This window comes from Anneissia japonica, unplaced genomic scaffold, assembly GCF_011630105.1.
Source record: "Anneissia japonica isolate Jap-2015-1 unplaced genomic scaffold, ASM1163010v1 scaffold284800_len683186_cov164, whole genome shotgun sequence".
In the NCBI taxonomy this organism is placed as follows: Eukaryota; Metazoa; Echinodermata; class Crinoidea; order Comatulida; family Comatulidae; genus Anneissia; species Anneissia japonica.
Window position 1 is genome coordinate 481,104 of NW_022711393.1, and position 26,331 is coordinate 507,434.

General features: G+C 35.7%; 1 protein-coding gene across 2 annotated transcripts in view; it reads left to right on the top strand.

Annotated features, from left to right (window-relative positions):
• Positions 1 to 24,982, top strand: part of LOC117107469 — a 27,529-nt gene extending 2,547 nt beyond the window's left edge. Inside the window, exons 2-5 of one of the 2 annotated variants that reach the window (XM_033249168.1) lie at positions 2,858 to 2,901; positions 4,906 to 4,971; positions 9,622 to 9,682; positions 20,783 to 24,982. In XM_033249168.1, coding sequence (XP_033105059.1) covers positions 2,858 to 2,901; positions 4,906 to 4,971; positions 9,622 to 9,682; positions 20,783 to 21,397 — 786 coding nt within the window. In that variant the 3' untranslated portion in view covers positions 21,398 to 24,982. The remainder of the gene's footprint in view (positions 1 to 2,857; positions 2,902 to 4,905; positions 4,972 to 9,621; positions 9,683 to 20,782) is intronic. The other variant, XM_033249169.1, reaches the window with a different exon arrangement.
• The last annotated feature ends 1,349 nt before the right edge of the window (positions 24,983 to 26,331 follow it).

Consider the following 26,331-nt stretch of genomic DNA (forward strand, 5'->3'; position numbering starts at 1 on the left):
TATATATATATATATCAGCCTATCTGCATATATAATAAAATAGGCATATAAAAATAATATAGTCTTCTATATGTACCGTACGGTATGTTTACACTCTCGTTTTTTGGTACCTTAGCAACAATCTCCAAGGGGCGGGTCTTAGTGAAAAGGTTGATTGCGTTATTTTATGAAATAGTGGGGAAGCCATGTAGTATACAAGCGATAACTGCCTGTCTTTACTGTTTGCGTTATTTTTAGTGATGCAATATAATGACACATACATTATATATTGCGTAAATCAACGCAAGATGGGCATAAGCAAATGCTGCCCTTGGCTTTTATATCAAATAATCTCACGTTGTTATGTTCATAATACGTGCGTGACTGAGTAGCATAATTGGGCCGAAGCGTCGATAACATAGTAATGTACCTATTAAACAGTTAAGAAATCGATCGTCTGGATAATTGTGCAAGTCCTAATTCCATCTAATTAGCACATTAATTATTAAAAAGTTATTCTATAAAATGTGTCGTTTTGAGTCAGAATTAGTTAGACCCGTCGCGGGGTAATATTTTAAGGGATATGCAAGTTTATAAATGGTTATAGTGTGGAAATACGTGGTGTAACTTGTGTAACTTATTATTAAAGTCAGGCTCCGGAGGAAAACATTTGTTGATATGTTGTACAACTGATTTTTGTAAGGCACAAAAAACATATCTGACAAAAGTGGAAAAAAGTGCGGTTACGCCCTTTTTCCTCCAGTTTTCAAACATTCAAAAATCTGTATCTCATTAACCACTCACAATGTTTTTGTCAAATGCTTTTTTGTTAGAAAAATCATTTTGTACAAATCAGTTGTACAACATTTAAAAATTGTTTTCCTCCTGAGGCTGACTTTAAGCTTTCACGTACATGTATTTTCTCACGTGTAATCACAATATCGCACAGGTTGCGCACTTTTTTGATGTGACGTATGACCGGCGAGATGACCTTTTATCGGTGAAGTACAAACTTCCTTGAGACAAAATGTTTGATAGTAAAATTGGTAAAATATAGCTTGGAGAATAATGACCTTCTGCATGTTTTGAATGTATAGGCCTAAGTGAGTAAGTTACCGGATGTTCTGTAATACGATATAAACAACAGAAAAAGAGTAGAAAACCACACAAGAACAATTAAATTAATTCGTTACCTTACATCTCTGGTTTTATTCGAAAATACATAAAGAAATGGTATGTAAATGCAAAACTTTAAAAAAAATGAAAGGTTTAATCATGTAAATATATGATATTTTGAATTGTATTCTTTGAGAATGAGAATAGAATTGTAAACCCTTGTCCAGAATGTAACATTTATAAAATGCCTAAACATGGTCATGATGACATCACACCATGAACATATATAGGCACATCATGACTATATATGGGCATATCATGACTATATATGGGCATACGACAGTTTTTGTCAAATAAAATTTGATAGTGTGGACGGAGCTTAATTGAGTAAAGATATTAAAGGAAACATCGGTTTCAATAGAATCGCTCATCATCCTATCGGCGACAGTCGCCGCCAGTTGTCGTAAAGGTTGAACCTGGTTCAGCTTTGCCGATTGCGTTGCAGACGAGTCAGGGTGCATTGCTAGTTGCCCCGACGCAATCGGGAAGGCACCCCCGATTCGTTTGCAACGCAATCGGCAAAGTCAAACCAGGTTCAACCTTCCTGACAACTGTCGGCGACTGTGTAGCCATAGGGTGAGCGGTTGTATGGAAACTGAGATTTACTGTAGTAAACATTTTTTGAACCGATAAACAACTTTGGCAGTGGAAACAGGGTCTTACGACGACTGGGACACAATGTCTTGGGCCCAATTAAGCGAATTAAAGGACAATCATCAATGGTATGAATCGAACTTCCTGAATTTGTTTAGATTGTGTGGTGTTTGTATTCAGGCTACAGAAATTACCAGAATCCCTAGAAAAAGAAGGTCAATGCCCCTGACCCGGATGTCTTGTTCCCTGGAGAATTGAATAATTGCTTGGTACATCACCCTGCTAAATGTTCGTTTCGGTACAAAATGGTGTGTGATGTGCTGTATGTCAATGAACTTCACAAGCTTTGGTAACAATACTGTAACGTTAGGAACAGAACGGTAAAGTTATAGACAACGTGGTATATCATCTTATTTCATGATATTTGCCATCTCGAAAACAATGGAATGCTGTGAGCTTAAAACCTTCAGCCGTGCCCATCCATGTAATAAAGGAGAGATCGTCATTCTCTTTGTTACCAATATATTAATTGTTGAAAGTAATTAGCTTTTAAGAAGCTAATACTAATGCGGAAGAACAGTTCTGAAGTCACGTGGAAGTCACGTGATAAAGTGGCATGCTCACGTTTTATTCACGTGATTTCATATTTCCAAGCGTCCAGCAAACGCGCGCGTCTTCATAAACATAATTTGATATTTTTATATCTCCATGGTCTAAGCGAGAGCCAATACAGTATAATACCTTTCTAGACTGTCAGTCAAACTTAATTGACCAATCAAAGGGTGCTTTTAAGGTTATGAATACGCGTATGTCCCACAAACACGCAAGTTCACGCGCGTTTACACTGTCGTTTTCCGGGGCATAAGCAACAATAATAGAAGGGCCAGTTACAGTGACAAATATTAAAATTATTGTTACCAAAGGATCAATTCAAACCCAATTCTAACGTAAAAATATGTGATTACAATAATAACTTCTCGAAGCCATTAATTTCTTTAGAGCTATAATATCATGACCTTTATATACGGATCAATAATGAAATGGAGATCATACTTTACGTTCCATTCCTACTGATTACCGACATTACCAACGATTGTTTCTTTTGCAGAGGAAAATTGAATACCTAGTGAAGTGGAAAGGATGTTCCGTTAAGTAAGTATTCATGGCAAAACACGTGTTATTATTGTTTATGATTAACTTATTACTTAAAATATCGAACTAGATTGTAACAACAGATAAATTAAATACTGTTAGACTTAAACTATATTGTTTCCGTACTGGTACTCTAGTATACGACAATTTTGAAGACATCATGTCTTCTTGACTAAATATTTTGAAATAGATAGAAACACATTTATGATAATAGCCATAGTAATTTATAGGCATATTTATAGTTGTTATAATATGTAATTATTAGTTATAGTTATTATTATTATTTTCGATGATTACGGTACTGTTGAACTTGTTATTGTTGATTATTATTGTCATCTTCATAATGATTATTGTGTTACTGTCTGTTATTGTTATTATTGTTATAGGCCTACATTGTAATTATAGTTTATTTGTTTGTTTTAATTATTATTATTATTAATATCATCATAATATTAGGGCATAAAAGTACTAACATACACATGGACGATTCAATCGGATACCAATACAAACAGCGTGTTGCCATTTATGATGGCTCTAGGGAACAAGTCTCGCTAAGCCATGTTATTACCAACTATAACGTTTCATATTTTGTATCAACACCTTAATTTCCACTGTGTATTCGACTATCAAACTGAAAAGAAAGCCAAGATAGCAATGATCGCACCGACAGTTAAAAATAACAATGTTAATTTTCCCTAGATGATTAATTCGCAGCCTGGTGATTTGTGAGGGTCTTTTTTCGCCAGGGTAGCGAAATCATTGCAAACACGTTGCGATTTAGAATCATAAGACAATACTGTAACACAATTACCGAGTACCGTAATGTTTTGTTGCGTTTTGCCGCGAATAATGTTTGGCAAACAGCCAAATGTATATTGCTATGTGAGTTGTCTTCATCTGGCAACACATCGTGTAGCCTTGGTGCATAAAGAGACAACACAATAAGAAATTGTCCAAACTTAATGAATATTTATGCTGTTGTATTTCGGAGAGACATCCTTTTTATGGTGCGTACTTATAAAATATAACGCATAGTAGAGGATTAAGGCTCAGGGATCAGTGAAAACTAATCGATCTCAATGAATCGCCCGTTAATAATATGTTTTGATCTTGACAAATGTATCTATAATAATCCAACGTTGCCTGCTTTTACTCTACAAATCACTTACGCCCTTTTCATCTTTATTCTCATTCTTTATTTTGAATTTGGCATCAATTTTAATAGGTCAATCAAAGAATCATCAACCAACCGTTAAATTTTACGGAAAGAAAAGTGTTTGCTTAATTTAGTCGAAGTTATTTCCCTTTATTAATACGGTTCGTCAATCGTTTTACCATATACAGTACAATTAGGTCATGACTGATGAACATATATTGAAATACCGACTTTTAATATTATTTTGTTAAGTGGTTTTATAAATTCATGTTGGCACCACGTCATAACTCTCCTTGTCTTTCTGTTGGGGGTGTGGAGGGGGGTTTACGATAGCGCACCATCTTTCGGATGACACGGTGCAAAATGGCCCGTGTTCACGTTGAAGAATGCAGTACATTCTTTGAAAAAGAAAAGGGGGATTGAAAAAGTAGGGGATTGTCTCCCGGTGTGCAGCCAAATGACCACCTGGAGGACCCCACTGGAAATAATTCTTACTCAGACTTTCGTGGGTAATCCTTGGTGTTTACCCCGAATAAATCCAGGTGGCATTGACTAAACGACAGGTTAAAAAACAACAATGAAATTGTCGTATGTTTAGAGACAACAAATATATTTAAAAAGCCACTTTTTTGCATTTGGAAACCTTGATATTTTGTCTTTAATGTTTTATTATTGTCCTTATCTTATATTTGGTTATACTATTAACCTAATTAACTTATTGTTTTTAATGTGTTCTTAGCATTTCTTGGTAGAGGGCACTGTAATAAGACTATTGGATAATATTATTATTTTAAGTTTTATTATAATCAGATATACATATATATATATATACTTTTTTTAATCAATAGAGCTAGCACATGGGAACCGGAAACGAACATACTCGATCCCACTCTGATTAGAGAATTTGAAGACAGGTAAGCCAGTGTAATTATAGAATTTATGAATTACAGTATTTCCTTGAATGTGGCGAACTTATTTTGAAGTCGTAATAATATTATCCTCTCTGTTTCGGTCGCTCCTCTTTTATGTTTTGTTTTGAAAGTTTATATGATTGTGGTTTTCGGAGTTTTTCCCCCTTTGGTTTACGTTTTTTGCATATAAGGAAAAACAGTTTACGACCTAAACGCCTAACAGGTACTTTAACCGTGCAATAAGCAACGTTTTCTCAAAATCGAGAGAATTTATACGTTTTTTACTTTTACTTTACGGCTATAAACTACTTCAGGGTTACTCACAATATTTCGATGATTGCGATGTACTTACACGTACACCTGGCCTATAGGTGTATAAGTTTCGTGCGTTTAATTACCTAATAGGGCTACCCAAAACAAATTTTGTTGCGATGTACCGGTACTTAAATTGCTGTATTACTGGCCTAAGATATGAACTGTAGACACCAGATAAAACAGAGAATAGAAAAAAGGCAAACAAACAACTGACATCATTAGATAATTGCATAGAAACTGTGTAATTGAAAACGTCGGTCCAGTACAATAATTTTGTTTAGTGGAAATTATAATGCGACCATTGTTAATGCAGTGAATTTACAGGTGACTGGTTCTATAACGAGAAGATGTAATATGTACAGTAATATGCAAGACTTAGACGAATGCAAGATAATAAAATAAATAGTAGACCTAAAATCAATCAAATTGAGAACGAATTTGGTAGCCAGCCAATAACTCTGCTCTTGTCATCAGTTCACCGGTCTATCGTCTTCAGGCTTCCCGCATTGTATGTGCCAAAATGCACAATGCCCTGGCTTCCGTCGTCTGTTGTCGTGCGCTACAGTGTGCCAAAAAGTTTCCTTCAAGATGCACAGTATTTCTGCTTTGACAGTTATGATTGCTGTCGCTAATGGTTCCCATATTATTCACGAAAATAAGAATTCTTGATTGCTTATTTAATAAGCTCCATAAATATTATTTGATTATATACATACATTATAACTGTAATGCTGATATCAATGGCGGATGATGTTGGTGATCGTAATGATAATGATGAAGGCGATGACGATGACGACAATGATGAAATTAATGATGGTGATAATGAGAGAAGATGATTATGATGATGATGATGATGATGATGATAATTGAGGAGAAAACAGTGTTTTAAGTACCTTCCGTAAAAGGCACCAAGAAATAGGTAATCACCCGCTCTCGATCTTTCCAATTGGACGCCAGCATAAAGCTCACACGCGACCTAGCCGCGCCAGATACGCCATCATACACATAGCTTGGGGTTGAAAAGATAGTGCCTATTCACGGCTAAAGCATTGTAAAGCGCAGATAATTATGATGATTTTTCTTGAATTCCAATTTTTGTTGCTGTTTCTCATACATTAGCATGACGTAGTTACAGATGCAATGTTAATGTTACGACTCGATGGCTCCAATGTTGCAGCGGTAAATATACCGTATAAGACTGCCATGAATATATGGCGCTATACTTTTGTGAATCGTTCCCCAGGCGGCTGTTGCACGATCAAGAGTGGGAAACGAAGAATATGCAATGCAAGGAGAAGGGTTATGAAGATGACGTCATGGGTTTTTTTTGTGACAAGAACGTGATATTTAGGAGGCATCCTAAGAACATTCAGTATTCACAGATATTGTTTTGTTCGAGTCTTAATAGACTTCGTGGGTGCTGGATGTCTTTGATAGACACTTTGCGGTAATAATCTGGAGGTAAATTTTTACTTCAAGCAGCGTAGCTCAGCAGAATATTAAATTGGTGGTACACGTGGTCACGGTCAGTGCGCCGTATGAGATCTTTGGGTTCCTGGTTCGAGCAGTCGCTACCTGTACTCGTGTTTCAGCACGAGTGTGCTTTGTTGCAAAATAGCACACCGTCTTACGAGATGGATCGTTGGCTCGACATGCTCAATAACTCTGTAGGTTTACACTTCGGATAGAAGGTATATTGGATTGTCTTCTTTTGTACAGACAAAATAAATTAAATGGGATTAGGGGATGAGGTGGCAGTGTACCACCAGAAGAAGAATGATTTTTCCAGTTCACATCCGGCTTTGAGCCAGTCCCTTATAAACCAGGTTGAGATTTTAGTGTGAAAACACCACATAAATGCAAACTACTCGCCTAGATCGACCCCCCAACCCTTACACCACTAATGGTACCAGATACCATGGAGGTAGCCTCTTGGCCCAAGAATAGAGTTTTATAGAGAAAGGTCATTGTGGCGTTGGTGACTCAATGGTCGTGATTCTCTATCTATCATAGTAATTATACAAGTGACACTCTCCAAACCATGATACTGCAACATTTCTAGTGATTAAATTTCGATTTCGTGGAAATAATGTTGTGTACATAGTGAGATAACAACAGTAACGCCTCGTGCAAAAATCGACACGGAAGCTCGAGGTTGTGTTGTGTGCGCATACGTATTATTATTATAGTTATTCTAATAGAAAATTGCCTTGTTCAAGCCCACAATAATCACGCACGTAGATGCACCAATATTTAACCACCTCCGTGATCAACACAGGGCCTTAGAGTAATACTAGTATAATAGGCCTAAGTGTCTAAATAATGCCTCTATAGAGCAATTTGCCACAACACCTGAATGAAGACGAAACTTTGGCCTGATGACGTTTAATCATCATCAAGGCAATGGACGGCGCAGGCTCATAAAAATGATTCCGTGAAAAACGACCGAATGTCATTCAATTTAATGATGTTTTATTCCCCGTAGAGTTGTTTTCTTGAGCTTATGGTTTGATTAGCATTAGGTAAATATAATTTGATTCGATTGGCAATGATAATAACCTATCGGATTATACAGTGTGCGTTTTGGAAATTGTATTCAAAACGAAATTAACGAGTATGGTGTTAACCAGTGGTTGACGTACATACTCGAACTAAAGTGGCGGCTAATTGATGTATCAATTATTAAAATTTATGTGTGACCTAAAAGACGTTAGCATAATAAAATAATATATATTCTCTTGGCGTATTCCAAGGTTTAAAATGCGCTTCAAGCTATTATCTCTGGCCTGTTGGATTATACTCCTATGGAACACGTTATGCATCTCCTTGGGAGAGTATCGTTACAGTATCAGAACTATTTAATTTAGAAATACGGTATACCCTACAGCAAAATGCCTACTTCTGGGGCCGGAGAGGAGACAACCATCAATCGATACCCAAATAAATCGGACCCGGATCCCAGGCTCGAAACTTCAAAGCCTTAACACTATTTGCTTCAAGTTCCTGTGAAAAAAAAAATTGTGTGAATTGTCCTTTATATTATGTGCATGGTGATGTCATATCGCATCCATATTTCGGCATAATGACGTCATATCGCACCATACATAGGAAAATCACATGTAGGCCTATATGATTTCACATTGAATTTGATAGTGTTGAAACCGTTACACTACATCACCAGCGGCTGTGCACATCAGAAAAATATTTATATATTCTTTTTCGGTTGTCATAGTTATAAGTTCATGGATTGCCAAAAAATCGATATAAAGAAATTGCTTTCATTATAAAAGTGTAATTCGTATTATAGATTCGAAAATTGTAGTTTCTCTTTAAATTTGTATTGTTTAAATTGTAGAAACAGTTATACAAAGGTCGATGTACGTATTATGGAGCCATACACTTGTTTAAATTTATCGCTGAGTCGCGAAAATTAAAAATGTGCTTGCAATGCTTGTAATAAATTTTCAAAATATGTGTGTAGGCGAAATTGACACAGTGTGTCACGTGGGACAATCGTAAACTCATCGATAAAAATAAGGTTTTCGAACGTTAACGTGTCGTAGCTTTATATATACAAATGACGTCATAGGTGCACCAATACTGTATAGGCCTATCTCCCATGTAGTGTAGTTATGCCAATGAGGTACTTTATTCGCATTCTTCTTGGTTACGTTAAGCATTGGTAGAGGCGCATAGACATATCCTTACTTTATTTTATTTATAAAATAAGGTATTTATGCCTCCATGGTCAGCATTAATGTCCACACGTTGGTAATTTTAGGCCAAAAAAAATCGTTTTTGGAAAATCCAAAAATAGGTAGGTCGGTACTAGTAGGATTTTTTTTTTTTAACAACCCGATATATGTTTACATCCAAAAATTACACCTAGAAAATACACAAATAATACAACAATTTTGGATTCGCATCATCCAGCAAAATAGGCTAGCCTTGGCCCCCTACCCTCGCCAAGGTTATTCCAGCCTTATTTGCTCATAAAAAATATTGTTCGTTGTCGAACTAAAAAGCCGATTATTGTTAGTTCGTTAGTGTTCGAAAGATTTCATCCGCTTTGTAGTGTGTACTGCCGGGGATTTTTGTTTCTGTTCTTTGTCGGAATGAGTTGCGGGAGGGGGAATTCATGAATCCATGGACTACACATTGCATTGATTTGATATATTGTTGCTGTTTCCAATTATGACATTTAAAGAAGACATTGGTTTTGAATCATTTGATTACATAAAGATCCCTGGATTTAGGTCTATCAATAAGCTTCCTTGATGCTACTCTGTTTCAATTGAATTAAGTAGTGCTTTAATGTGTTTTATATTTTCTCGTTAGATTACAGCTAAGCTGGGCTCAGCATAGAAGAGGACGAAAACCAAAGTTAACACAGAGCAAGGTTTGTCAATAATTTACTTTAGAAATCAAGGACAAAAAACTCTATACGTACAGTAATCTGAACTACCTATCATTTATATGCCAAATAATAAGAATTAATAATGTAATTGTTGGTGATAATGATATTAATGGTGGTGTTGTTTTTAAACTAATTAACCACAAATTCAATCATTGACGCTTTTTCTCCGTAAGACCATGTGTATTTTATACATACCGGAGTCTATACTTAGACTTCCGTGAGCTACAAGGGCGATGACGATGTTATTAAGGGTGACAGATAGAGACACCTGTTAAATTTTTTCTGTCATCATTTCATACTGCCCTAATACAATAATACATCCTGCCCCTTTATCAAATATAAAATATGAAAATTTAAAGAGAAAAAAAAAACCGAATTGCTTAATTGTGATAAGTTATTAGAAAAACATTAGGCGCGCGTTTAAATAAATACTATTCTAAGATCTTGCAATACCGGTATATAAGTTTCTGTCAACAAGTTTAAGGAGTTTAGTAGTAAATTGAATAGGTCATTAAAAACTTCCGAAATTGCGGCTCCGTTCCCCTTCACCTCAACTCAGGCCTACTTTATTGATAAAAAAAAAATCAGAAGTAGGCATAGCCCCTCAATCAAGAGTTGCTGATCAGGATGTTAAGAGTGGCGCCACTGGGGGATAGATCGCCTTGTGGACCCCTCTGGGTGGGATCTGAGCAGCCACTGACCACGACCACGACCACTGACCACGACCACTTTCACTCCCGTCAGGGACATGCTCCCTTTTGGAGACATTGCAGCCCACTCCCTCTTTGTCCGGGATCTCCCCTTACCCGTCGGGGAGATTCTGAAGCCACATTCATGATAGATTATGACATACATTATATAAAATAATTAGGCCTAGATACATTCGTAGAAGGGTGAGTCAGTTACCGATGAGTGGACACACTGAGGTTAACAGGCAACAGGAAAACGCGGGTTGGCAACCTAACAAGATGGATATCATGATAAATACTCTTTGAGAACAAGCAGAGGTGAAATTGGCAAATTATCAGGAATAAAGAAGTCTTTGCAGATCAGCAGTTATTTATATTAGAATCATTTTGACATTAAGGTAGCCAACACTGCACAAAGCAGCGTCTAGACAGATGAGGCGTATTATTACAATCCACCCACCAGTCAAGTCCAATAAGTTGCGGACTTAATGTACAATTTGCTGATTTATGAAATTGCATAATGAAGAGTCAATTTAAAATGCGACACCATCCGTCGATAATCACATAGTGGGTCTAATGCGCTTGCGTCCACATTTTAATTCAGATAAAAGATAGTACATGTCCGGTTATGGACAATCTTTTAGTGACATAAAACTTGATGTATCGTACTTTTATTTCGGTCAGGGAGATGCAAGTTCTGTATTATAATATACTGTAACACGTACCGTACTTGGTTCGGTCAAGCGACCAATGTTACTCACTGGCCCTGACTTGGCCTACCACTGGCCCTGACCAATGTCCAGGCGTGGCACGTATTTCTCAGACATGTTCATAAGTTCGGTTATAAAAATGATATAGGCCTAAATGTAAAGAGTAAAAATAATTAATAAGAATTTTAACACATTAAAATAAGTAAACCTTGTTACCTGTTCCCTTAACATGCTATTTCTCAATTGTTAGTTCAGTCATCAGGGAGATGCTAGTATTATATAACATATACCTGGTTCGGTGAAACGACCAGTTACTTCCTGGCCGCGACCAATGTCCAGGCGTAGCACGTATTTCTCAGACGTGCTTAAATAGTTCGACAAGGACAGTGTTCGGTGTTATACATATAAATGTAAATGAGAGTGAAAATAATTATAAGTACACCTAGTTACCTGTTCTCTTAACATTTAACCGATTGAATTGATGCCCCTGATGACATAACTTCAAAAGTGTGGTTGTTACATGTTCCTTTCGATTTCAGTTTCTTAACTGTTAATGCCAAGGATATCGATATCCGCTTAACAATAATAGGCCCATAGCCTTATAAGCCAAGCTGCGGAGGAAAACAATTGTTGGTATGTTTTACAACTGATTTTTCTAAAGCTCTGTCTACACTATCAAATTTTGTGTGACAAAAAGTGTGATATGCCCATATATGGGCATGATGACATCACAGCATGACCATATATAGGCATAGCATTACTATATATGGGCGTGTCACATTTTTTTGTCAAAGTAAATTTGATAGTGTGGATAGAGCTTAAGACACAAAAAGCATACCGTATTTGACGAAAAACTCGGAAGCGGTGAATGAGATACAGATTTTTCAATTTAAAAACTGAGGGGTTTGGGGGAGGGAAAGGGGCGTAACCACTATTTTTCCACATTTCCCCCCCCCCCCAGTTTTCAAATATTCAAAAATCTGGGACCGCTCCCGATTTTTTCGACAAACATATTTGTTATGTCTTATAAAAATCAGTTGTACAACATATCTTGACAATTTTTTTAATCGAGGGTGGGTCGTCAAACACTAGAGTTACACTTAAGTGGACCATGGTATATGTGTGCACAGACACGCAGCCTCAGACTCGAATAGGGCATATCTAGGCCTATGGAGAGGCTGAAGCTGCATCCCTCCAAAATAACTTTCTCCCTCGCAGCCTCCCCAGAAGCGCTCATACTAGAAATATGCTGAACAAAAAACACACGCTCTGGTAGATAACTTCATACCGTATCACAGCAGAACGTGTGAAAAGCATCAAATACACATAGCGGGGTTTCGCTTCTTAACCCCTGGAGAGCTGTGCTTCCCCCCCCCCCCCGTTGTAGTAAGGTCCCTAAAGACACCTTAGCCAGGGGCGACACTTTTCTGACTTTAATGTATTATAATCAGTTCGTGTAGGCCTATTATAGTATCTTGTAATCCGATTATAGATTCGTGTATTAATACGCCTATTTTATTATTTTTAATGTTTTGATTCGTGCTATGTTGCTTCTATGACGCACTGCCTGTCAGATGTATTTTGATGAGCGAGTCATGACGTTTGTATTGATTTGGAATTTTTTATTTTATTTTGATATCCCTTAACAAAAGTAAAGTCATCATCGTAAAGCATACTGAATGAATAGTATCAATGCATTTTGAGCAATATCGCTATTCACCTTTTCTACCGCGAGTACCTGTTCAAATCGTGCATAGTTGATCTCGCATATTAAAATGAGACCCAATAACGCATACCGTAATCATACGGCCTTCGAAATACTGCCTACGCAACAGACAAAACAAGTCGAAATAATCGAACGTGTGACTTCAACATGTCAAATGAATAGCTAATGCAGGCCTAAAGCTTCTGCAAATAACAAGATACCGATTTATTGCAAACAACAATACGGTATAAGAGGCCACTGGAGGGATAAAAAAAAACGTGTCCACTTGTTTAATATCTTTAATACGAGCTTAGCCTGAAGGGAAAAAAAATTATTGTAGGCCAACCAGTTTTTCTGTAGGCTAGTCGATTTTTCGCGATATAAGGCATAATGTTTAAATCAACATTGTAGCGTATATAATAATGATAACTCCTTCACCTTCAACCTGAATAACAAGACGAATAACAATAGCACTACTAATTCAGTGTGCGAATTTTAAGAGTTCCACATGATTTATTACTAGTATATGGAGGGTTATAATGAAATAAAGCAATAGACCTACATTCAATGCTAATTAAAAATTATAAACCATGTTGCAAAACGCTCACTCGATTTTGTTGCCCGTTAAACAGTGCATTTTGTTTGAAGAAATGTACTATTTATTTATTTATTTATTCATTTAACACTTTTTTCACGACTAGCCGTAACGCAAAGGGGCCCCTTATAGTAACCAATGTCGATTTTAAAACCCCTAACAGAAAGTGGGTTTTAAAGGTTATGGCAATTCTCCCTCCCCCACTCTCCAGCAAATCATTCTTCCATTTACAATAAGCCACACTTCAAAAATGAAAAGAAAGTCATTCTCTCCTGGTGGATGGCTTTTTCTTACGAAAAATGGTGATAATGAAATTTGTTTTTGTATAACAATTACATTAAATAATTATTACATCTTTTGTAAATACTCTAAACCCAGGGACCCCGTGGGCCCATTTCCAGAACCCCCTGCTCCTCCTTTGTATAATGCTGACTACGGGCCTGTATTATGTAGACCTATGTCTCTTTTACCTGACGATGAAAATTATATTCTCATTCAAATTTTAGTTAACGGTGACCTATTTAAATAAAGTACGGTAAGGAATCAAAAATAATTAATTAAATTTTCAATTTTATAAATTCATCTAAAAGTGACAGCTAATTAGAAATAAGTTCGTCACATTTCTTTATCTCATTTCGATTAATAATTATAGGCGATCTCGTCTGTAATAAAAAAGATCACGAAATATCCGCAATATGAAATTTAATTTATATATTTTGATGATACGGCAGTTACACAACGCCTACACATTATGCATCAGCTGACCGTGAATAATGAAAATGGGTCGTGTGTTGACAGGTTACTCACTATAATTTTGCCCATTGATTGGTAGTGTTCTGATGGGCGTTGGGCGGGTCTGGCAACACCCTTATAGATTACCCGATGAATTACTGTGCAATTGTTGATCCACACAGTGATTCAGCCATTTACCGTGTCCCCAATACAATAATATAATATTTGTATATAGAACTTGAAAATTAACATTAAATAGTTAGAATCATGGTTGAATTACTTATTTTGTATTTTAAGTGAGTTATTAGTTTTCAGCAGTGGCGCAACGAAGAGGCCTGGGCCCTGGCTATTCGGCCCTACTCCAGCGTATGGGTAGCTCATAGGACGCAGTAGGGTACGAGACGTTTAAAGGATTGATTGGTAGTGTTTGGTTGAGCGTGTAGGGCGGGTCTGACAACATCCTTATAGATTACTCGATGAATTGCTGTGTATTGTTGTCCACACAGTGATTCAGCCTTTTACCGTGTCACGAATACAATAACATAATATTTGTATTTATATATAGAGCTTTAAAAAATTAACATTAAATAGTTGAATAATATTTGAATTAGTTATTATTTTGTATATTTGACGTGAGTTATTAGTTTTCAACAGTGGCGCAACGAAGAGGCCTGTACCCTGGCACTTCAGCCCTACTACCAGTGTATATGTAGCTTATAGGACCCAGTGGGGTACGGGACGTTGACAGTACGCAACGTTCATTACGGGCCCGCCCTCGCCCTATTTTAGGGTCCGCGGTTCTGCGAAAATAGCATCCCGGAGCCTCTTAGTACGGGGACCCTGGCTTAGCCTCAGAGACCTCATATGCCAGTGACTTTCAGTGAATTGAAAATTTGAACAGGAAAATATTTACTTCGTCAATTAACAGGCGCACCATGATGATTGGTTATAAAAATGTCATTAAATCAACTTCTAATTTTATAAATTTTATTTTATAAAACTGCATTCGAATATTTTTTTTTTATTGTAAAAACCTTAATTAGAAAGCAGTTTTATTACGGTATTACTAATCTCAGAATTGATCACTAAATAGATAATAATACCGTGATCGTAGCGATTGACCAAATACAGAATTCGCAATGGCTATTTGTTTTCAGCGTTGACGTTAAAGCATTTATGTGGGAGTTGTAACCTACATTAAGAGTACTATATCCATTTAAATATAGAGATCTATTCCGTTTGGTTCATATTATTAATCTATTCTGTTAAAAGTTAGAACACGTGCATTTTAAAAACCAATTATTCTCTGATTATGATTGTCTTGGTTTTATGCGCAAACATCAACTGCAAGTCGTCACGCAGAGGCTGGACATGCATTTGTCCTACGTACTAGGATGTCAAGACGCGGAGTTCAACATTCTATAATTAATCTGCAGGGTAATAGATCCTGTGTATCTATATTCGAATGTTATGACGAAGGACACACGCTTTATTTGGGTTTTCCTACAGTTTTGTCCCAGAGGATGCATCAGTTGTTGCATTATTGAGACAGCTGTCATCGCTATAAAATTACACGTGATGCCGGCATACGCCCTCTATTGTTCAGTTTTGGTGCGATTTGGTCGTTGAATTCTCCCCAGAAAAATTCAATGTAGGAAGTTAAAAATCAATAAAGGAAGAGTGTGGTTTCTTTTAAAGGGATGAATTAACTTTAAAATTAAAGTCCGAGACTTCGTGTATGTAAATGGCCTGATGGACTGTTATTTATACACCACTGCTCTCCAAAACATTTGTGATTCAAGGAAAATTTGATTTACAATGTAGGAGGCCTAGCCTAAAAAATGCTAAACAATGACCGCCAACATTCTAAACAATAATCACCTCGTGGCCATAATGTTGGCCCTTCTTGTTTTGTATTCGTAAGTTTCCTCATGGTGGGTGCCACCATTGAGCCAAAAGTGATTTCGAAGATAATTTGAATGTTGATGGTTACTTATAGTTTGTATTCTTATAATAAGCCTCGGGTGGCTGTTTCTGAGAAGTCTTAGACTATTATATTTAATTAACTAAATGGTTATTCTCAGAACCGTCCAACAACGGTTCTGACCAACAACGGTTCTGAGCCCACAAGTATTTTTTTAACGTTATTTCGCTATGGAAATCTGCAAACAATTAGTGATTGTATTATTATTATTATTATTATTATTATTATTATTATTATTATTATTATTATTATTATTATTATTATTAATTATTATTATTATTATTATTATTATTATTATTATTATTATTATTATTATTATTAGGCAATAATATTATTAATTGATCGTATATCACAAAGCTGTACGGTATGCCAAGGTAAACGTGACACAATAGCAAAAATCCAACAAAAAAATTATATAGACGAGGAATACCCTAAAGAAGACTAGTTTACATCTTACGACATTTTAAACCACAAGACGATTTCAATCTCTTAAACTTATTACAGATTTTATTTGATCAGAAAGCAGATTCACTTTCTTTTATAAATCAAATTAGCACTTATCACCGTATATATAAATCTTTCAAACATAAAAATGTGTATTAATTGCCTTCTCAAGGATATATATATATATATGTTTATTTATTGATGTATTTATTTGGTACAATAAAAAAAAAACAAATATACAAAATGGCAGCCAAAGGCTGAAATGATTGTATATACAAAAATATATAAACATTAATATATTACTATACAAAATTTCAACAAGATAGAACAAACATTAAAATTACATAAAAAGAAAAATCACATTTGAAAATTAATTAAAACACCTAAAATTTCATTGATTACATCAAATTACGATAAATATAAAAATATAAACATATAACATTTGAATTAACTGTTGTAACATTGCAAAATCAAGTGAACTTTATTGCAATTACATGTGAAAGAAATATTGCCATCTAAGTACTGATCATTAATACATTAAAGACATGACATTTGCAAAAAGCTCCCATTACGCTATGTTGCATGCATGCTCGCAAGATGATTGGCCTCACCTCCATAACCAGAACATAGCCAATAATATCCAGAGGTAACGGAACTAGGAGGCGCACTTGCATGGGCCTAGCCTTTTATGCAAAAATTTACCGCGGTACTTGGTTAGAACAGCGTTGCTCTATGGTTAGAATTGAATATTTATTTAAGATTATGCACAATCATTAATGTTATTATTAAGAGCACACCTCATTTAGCACACTATACTTGATCCACACACTTCCACAAAAGTGTGTGTTTACCTTATTGTGTTCTCGTACAAATGGAATAGACCTTCATATTTACATCCTTATATATTTTTGGTAATTTTTTGACCTATTTTTGTTATCATCACTGACATTAAAATCTGAAAACAATTCATAAACACAGATTATCGTGTTGGCAATAAAGTGCATAACTGATGAAGATAAGGCTTTCACCATAAACCCATACATAGGTGGCGCTGTTCCCTATAGTTTGAGTTTGGCACGATAGGAAGGCGTTTCTCACCATAGTGTTTACCAGAAGAGTGCTCGTACCTTGTGCGATCTCGGGTTAAGGTTCATCAGATCCTACTAATTTCATAACCAAGCAACAGAACTCCTCAGCATGGCGTAGTTCATGGGGGATCCCAGGTTTATTTACAATTATGACAAGTGGCAGTACTTGATGTTTGGAGTTAACACTTTAACAATCAGTTAAATACTATATTCGCCTATCCATCAATATTCGTATCCAACCAATTCTCATAAAGTTACTCAGCATTTGTAATAATAATAATAATTATAACACTGCAAACACACACAATGGTATTCTAAATTCACTAACTTTGTGAACGTTTTTAATTATGAAAGAAACTAACACACGTTAATATGAGATACATATTTTTGAATATTTAGAAACAAGGTTGTGCTGGGGGGGGGGGGTGCGGTGAAGGGGCGTAACAACCCTTTTTAATCACCAGTTTTTGAATATTCAAAAATCTGTATCTCATTAACCGTTCCCGAATTTTTCGTGTCTTAGAAAAATCAGTTCCGATCTACAACATAGGCCTATCAATTTTTTCCTCCGAAGCCTGACTTTAATAATGTTATCTAGTTCGAAATGACGTTATACCCAGCTAAAAATATTACGTTATAAGAACGTTATAATAACGTTACAGATTGGTGTTAAAACGTTATTTTGTAACATCATAACGTTTGAACGTTCCTACAACGTTGTGTGAATGTTATTTTGTGACTTGCCTAACAAGAACGTTCGCAAACGTTATAAGATCGATTTGCGTTTGCTGGGTACATTTTCAACACCAAGCTGTAACGTTATTATAATCGTTAGCTGAGACTTAGCGTAGCACCATGTTTGCAATTTTTATTTTACAAGCTTAATAATACAATTAACTTTGTCATTCTGTTGTACACGTGCATTTGTTCCCACGCAGTTACTTTAATTTTCCCTTCATTGTGCATTAGTTGGGTGACAATTTGTGGCGTAAGACTAATAATAATGAAAGATCATGAATGCAACCGTATAACTGTACCACCATGGATGGTTAAATGATGTGTTGACGCAATGGATATTTTCCGACCGCCTCAATAAGTTCAAAATACTAAAGTGAATTACGTCACACAGACATCACATTTAAATTTGACACACGTCCAAAGCTCAGTAAGTAAATTTAACCATAATTGGCATAAAATCTACCATGGGATCTAAACAGGTCTACCCATAGCCCAGGAAGTCTAAAAATACTAGAATGTTTAAATAATTTAATAAGCTAAATAAAATACGATGGAATCACAGTACGTAGCATACAAAACATGTTGGTACAATTATTGTGTTGCTGTCAGAAAATCATAGGAACTTATTTCATTTTCATATCGAATAGTCTAGCAAACAACATTTGCGAAGATTCAACAATTTAAAATGGCCTCTGATTTTATGTGATGTTAGTGTAAATAACTCCATGGTGTAAGTAGAAGCGGCAATTGGTCTATATCGTTTAAATTTACTGATGTAGTGTTATATTTTTACTATTTTTGCTGGTCGTTTACCGCCAGGCTAAACAAACAAAAGATAGAGATCAAAAGGGTATTTGTGTCATGTTGATGACGACACAGACAGCGATGGCATCAGAACGATCAACCATAGTATATTATATATAAATACGTAGACCGTGGCATATCTAAAAAAGCTTCCACACTTTGGCTCCCCCACTGATCAAAACAATCGCTCAAGTAATTAAAAAATCACATCACATCACCTTATTTTGCCAGCTTGTGCACCCACGGTAAACCCCTCCACTTACTGTACCATGCCTTCCCCATCAGCCCTCCCGATGCCAATCTAGATATGCCTACGCCGAATTACGATAAAACAATTCTTTAAAATAATAGCAGTAAGCTCCATCATCACTTACGAATTAAATCAATTTGATTTAGAATGTAATATTTTATAAATTAAACAACGGAGTGAGTAGGTCATGGTCTACCTAGCGACAAATTATCTTGCACCACTTTTGTTGGGACTTGATTAAATATTTAGTTGATTGGTTGGTTGGTTTTTAATAAAATTTGAGCGCATGGCCTATAAAGTTTTCTGCAAGATTCATATAAGCCTAGTAATAATAGTGTAATTAATACTATAACGAATGTGCATGTGCGGCTATTTTTTTGTTTTGTTTTTGTTTTTGTTTTTATGCATTCATTTGATTAATGACAATGTTTAGGGGTTGTTTTTACATTGCGTCTTCAATTATTAGCGTTCTGTGAGATTTTCGCGTCCGATTTGTCTTGAAAATTGGTAATATTCAATCAGTAATATTATACCTGTATTTTCCTCACTACGCTGTGAATGATTTACAAAGTAAACATGATAATAATTAGGCCTATACCGTGTTACAATCGGATAAGTACACTTTTTTTTTTTATAAGAACACATTTTATAAGAACACTGAGGCTGAAATTGCTTAAAAATTAAGAACAAAATAAGAACAAATTGAAGCTGAGGTACAGTAGATTGTCAAACTAGAAAAACCAAAAAATTATATCTGTACCTTACGTGCAGTAGATGTGACTATATAATACAGTACAGTAGGTGTACCTTCCTCCCATTTGGGGCAATTTTTTAACCGGGACTATTTTTTGTGGGCCATTTTTTGCTGGGCCTTTCAGTCATGGGTCATTTTTTGAGGGGCCGCTTTCACCTCACAGTACAGTGTAGACTTCTGTACAATAATAATTTTCTATGTTTGAAAAGTGTGTAAAATAAGAACAAAATAAGAATATTTTGAGCCTGAAGTTGGCCAAAAAATAAGAACACTGAGCCTAGGCAAAATTTTACTGGTTCTTATTTTTAAATAAAAAGTGTATATAGGCCTATAATAGTAACACTGGCAACAAATTAGTAACACAAACAGTAACATTATTAGTGACAAACCAATTTCAGTGAAGATATCTAATTTGACGTATTAAGTGTGCTTTATGTTCAATATCGTTCATGTTAAAGTGGTGACTCATGACATATGGATCAGTTTAATTTACATTATATGACACTAAATTGACATTTTTCTTTTTCACAAACTCCGAACTGCCACATAGAAAATTTTGACTAAGATTTCCTTTATTTGTATTTTGTAGGTTCTGTCAAGGCTGAAGAAGCTTTCAGATTTAAGCGACAATCGATTCCTTTCCGTCAACTCTAAGCCCCGAAAGCTTTCCGTAGAGGAGGTTTACGGAAGTGACGATAGTGATTGCGTAATGTCACCCACACTCGGGGACGGTAAATGGGATTCGGACTATTTCTCGGCAGACCACAACGAAAACACAGACCCAATAAATAGGAACATCGCTCCATGTTTGGCAACAGATGCAGACACGGCAGAACGTAAATCTCAGCCAACATACACCACAACAACGCCCTTACCGCCTATTGACACGAATTTCCTTTGCAGTGCACCTTTATCCCCAGATGAAGGCTGCGTTGCCTCGCCAACAAGCGCGTATTCGTCAGCCTCGGACGGATATAGTAGTCAGAGCTGTCTGCCTCACAAAGAGTCAGCCGCCAAAACAAATTCTGAGTTCACATCATCTACGCTAAAAATGGGCAAGTTTTCACTTTTGAGAAAGTATAGGAATTCGATGGAAGCAGAGAATAGGGCTGTGACCGTGACAAACGTAACCGTGGGGGACATTACAGTCGCCATTAAAGAAAGTCTTACGACTGATGGGTTTTTCAGATATACGGAAGACTGAAAAAGAAAGTAATAAAACGAGGAAATAAGAAAACGTATGAAAAGTTGATACACGAGGCATTACGGAAGTGAAAGAGAAAATGCTAGAATAAACTATGCAAGGAATATGAAGAAGTTTAGACAGAAATGAAGCGGACTAAATAGTGTGTACTGACGACCTACAACTTGTAGGAATACGAATATTCAAGTGGAAGTTTAGTCCGATAGCGGGCAGAATTGAAGTCAACAGACATGGCGGCCACTTGAAAGATAAGGAATTACGAAAATGAGTAAAGCAACTTTACTCATTCACTGTAGAAATTACATGCGAGTTGGACTCTACTGTATAATTAGAACACATGAGAAAAGAAACATCTAATAATTTCACTGTATAAAATTTTATAATTGCGGTAACAAAAGACAACATTTTAAAGACCATGCCCAATTGCTTATCAATAAATCAATTTCTATCATTGCACCTTTGTGTGTATATTAATCTAATGTGAAGGAAATTTTGAGTAAGTTTGAAGGAGTCTTGTCTTCGTTCATAATTATAGTATAGAGTTTCGTAGACTCCATTGGAGGCCAACAAACATGATCAAGTAGGCCTATCAGGATAGATGGGGAGGAGTCTAGTCTTAATCTTTTACATTTGAAATATGACGGTGAAGAAAACAATGAGAATGAAAAGTTCAAGTAGGTTTTGCTAGTTCTACTTTTATTAGTACAATCCGGGTTGTCGACACTAGGGCTGCTCTTAACGCTCCTTGGCTCTTCCGGATAATGTCAATTATAAATCATTATATTTTTCGTTTGTTTGCATTATCTTTATTATACCTACGGTGTTAGAAGATGAGGTTAGGGTTAGGGCGACATTACATTTCTGTTAAATTACCTTTTCATAGTAGCTCTGTTTATGTTTTATTATTTTCCGTCAGTTTTAATGGGTCAAAGATTGCTGTTTTTTTTTGTTTTTTTTTTTTGTTTTTTTTTGCCTCAGGGGCTATCTGAGAGACTATTGAGTTACTTCGCAATGTTAAGCTAATTGGTAATTGAAAATACATTATGTTTAAGCTCGGCCATTTGGATTTCTTCATGCTAAGTATGATTGTATCAGACATAATCTTTTCTGGATTTATCACTTGTTTTACTAGTTTTCCCCAAAAATACTGACGCGCAATTGATGTGATATGTTAACACGAGCTAGCTCCAGTTCCTGTTAAATAAGACGGACTTACATCCTGGTTCCCATAACATCGCTACACGCTATCGACGCTGATTGGCCAATCGTGTCGGGTAGCAACAGTAAAGATTTTATGAAAAGGGGCTTTAAATGTACTTTAGCATTGTAAAGTTTGCATTTCTATCTTGTCAGTTAGTACAGCGTACATATGCTAAATTCGGTGTATGTAATTTTTATACGTAATGAGGAATATAAGCAGTAGATCGTACTTGTAGATGCCCTCTTGTTCAACAGAAACATTGACTGGAGATTAAAATTAGCGTGTTGCAGTATTTATAATCCTTGTGTATGTAGTAGAACAATACTAGTTACAAAGACTTTTCCAGAATCTACATTTTCAAATTTTTCCCGTTCAAATCAAAAAAGCGCGTCAAAATACGCGCTGCTGTCGTTAAGGACTTTTTGTGTGGTAAAGAATACAAAATTGCCTGACAACCAATACGCGCTCGTTTTGACGCGCTACTGTGATTTCACGAACTAACACAATCTACTTTGATTGTGTTAGTTCGTGATGTGAGCGACGGATTATATAATAAATATTAGCCTAACCGTAACATCTTTGCGAATAATGTAATACTATAGTGCATTGATATGTATACTTATCTTGACGTGTAAATTATTATCACAAAGACTTAACAGAAAATGATGAACTCATTCTGCTGATTAATTTAAAAAATCATTAATTCAAGTAACCTGTTATTTTAATCTCCGTATGCGTTCTGTTGGGACAATTAGTTGATCACCTTGGCTGTTAAAATTATGTTTTGAGAAAAACATATCGCTCGTGTCCATTGACTTTTGGACCAGAAGCCCTCCGCTGACTACATTTCTTGATTTATACCGTATCCAACTAAGCTAAGTCAGCCAATTTGCTTTTCTTATTGAAGTTTCATTTCTGAAAGTTATGAATAACCTGCGGATAATACATATAGCCTATATATTATGTATATATATTATATAAGCCTATGTTTGTTTTAAGTTATGAAATGAAATATATCGGTCGCTATTCCAAGGGGGAAATCAGTGGCCCCGAGGCGACTCAGTAAGGGTGAAGTATTTTGTACAATTACTAGTGTGCTATCATGCGACACGCAAATGATTTTATCTTATAATAACTCTATGGTTTTATCACATACTTGGGATGAGACATTAAAATGTCATGTAAATATAGATTCTTCGTTATTCACTAGCCCTACACATTGTCTGTGTATCGTTAACTCGTAGAAACTTCTTCCGTCAATATAGTTAAAATGCGAGTGCTAGATAAATGACACAATGAGATATGACTATTAGCGACTTAAGCGAATGTTGACGTTAAATTTTGAAAAGATGTCTCGTGATAGAAGTCACATTGTCTTTTAATCGTGTATCGGCGCCATAACAATATATTTGACCATAAGTATAAACCGGACCAACATTTAAGGTGAAACAATTGAAGGCGTTTAAGGCTTTGGTCAACACGCTTCAAATGCAAACGCAAGACGATGCGTTTCATTGTTTTCTCATTCCCCCATTGTAAAAAAAAACAAAAAAACAAAACAAAAAAAAACACAAAAAAAAACACAAAACAAAACAGAACAGAAAAGAAATCAAGACTTGCGTGCGTCAGATTACGCTTTTAACATCATGCGGTTCACACTAAGAAAATATGCATTGGTTTCTGGCGTGAAAATGTGTCTTAATTACTTTTGATCCTTTTTGTTTGATGCAATGATGCAATAATCATTTTAGCATTCACGTTCTACTAGATAAACGAAAAACAAGTTTAAATATAAAGCCAATAGTAGGATTTTACCAAAATCAACCAAAATCCGGGAAAACCCCCGAAACGCAGTATCATCCGGGATTCAAATAAATTGTTTTTCTGGTTTAATGTGGTTTTGAATAATTAAAAATTCCACATTTAACAAATAAAGCACTAGATGATGAAGGACAAATAAACATAATGACGGACCTCCGTCTTTAATACAAATTTTCTCTGGTGGATCATTATCATATTGCGTTTGATGCTACAGGCTGTCTAATTGATTTACAACTCATTGGCTCTTTTCGAGCAGCGTCTCGAATCTTCCGGTGTGTTATATTATAATATAGGCAGGCGTATATTATATAACACACGTGAAGGCGTCTGTGTGTTATATAATATAGGCCTAGTCCTGCCTAACTTATGTTCTTTCAAAAAAAATAATGCTTCAAACGTGCATATAACTGTAATGAATTTACTTTTTTGATATTACAATGGAATGATATATTTTGCGGGTGACTACAGAAGTGGGTATATATTTTGAATTTGAACCAAATCGAGGGGTACGTTTTGTAAGTAAAGATTATATTTCAATAAAGTACATTGAAGACAAAACTTAATATAATTGGCTAGTGTCTGATTCTATCAATTGACTCCTTAATATATTATACTTTAAAACTTATAATATAATATATAATATAATAGAAAATGGATCTAATGATGATTGTTGCCGTGATAATGACGATGAGAATGATGATGATTATTATTATGAGATGACCATGATGATGTCTGATAATGAAGATAATAACGAAATGATGATGATATTATATAATATAACTCAATTCTAAAAAAAACCCATAGCGTATACTAATAATAGGCTACTTAAAGGTACCGGTACCGTATTTTGGTGGTAACATGTCATGATGATATTACAATAAATGATAATGAATGAATATGATAATTTGCAATTATAATATAATAAAGTAGAAAAATTGAAATAATAATGGTGATGCTGTTAATGACGACGATGCGAATGATGGTGATTATGAAGATGACCATGACGATATATAATGAACCTAATTCTCTTTAAAAAACATAGCGAACTAATTGTTATAATTATCAGTGGCGGATTCAAGGGAAGGGGAAGCCTCCCCCTGTCCCTTAAATAAAAAAGAAATTGAGAAAAAAAACGAAGTTCTACTCAAATTTTGAGTCGAGGGTGCCATTTTCGGCCATCTAGAGGTACCATAATCATCAGGTTTCTTACCTCAGCCCCCCAACCATGGTGGGGCTGAGGTAGTATAGACCCTCCATCTGTGTAAGTCCCTCTCTGGGCCCCTCTATTTCAAACTCCTGGATCCCTCGCTGACAATCAGGTCTACCTACAATGGCTAATAGAAGCATTGTGGTGGTATAGTCGTGATGATAAAATAATTATAAATAATAATATGATAATTTGTTATTCAATGCGTATCACACTTGGTGCCTCTCTCCATGATTTATTGACTACAACCAATACAAAACAACAAATGAACACAATGGAAAACAACCTGGGATGGATGATACAGTAGATAATGAGGGGGCGCCTATTTCAATTCTCAGAATAAGCCACTTATTCATGTCATAGGTCAATTGACATAAACAAATATTTAACACGCACGATTTCGAAATCGTTGAAAATTACTTGTTACTGTACATAACAGTTTTTCATCTTTACGATATATATTAGCCGTATGATAACCATTCTTGAAACTACTGTATGAATTTTGTATATTATATACAGTGCCCCTCCAATTCGAGACCCCCTAAATTTCGAGACCTCTCTAATTTGAGACCGCTTTTCAAAGAACCCAAAAAAATCTTTTGTCTTTTACCTCATAGTGGATACCGGTCGAATCCTGAGACCACCCCAAATTTTCAAGTCCCAAAGTGGTCACGAATTGAGGGGGGGGGGGGAACGAACTAGCTA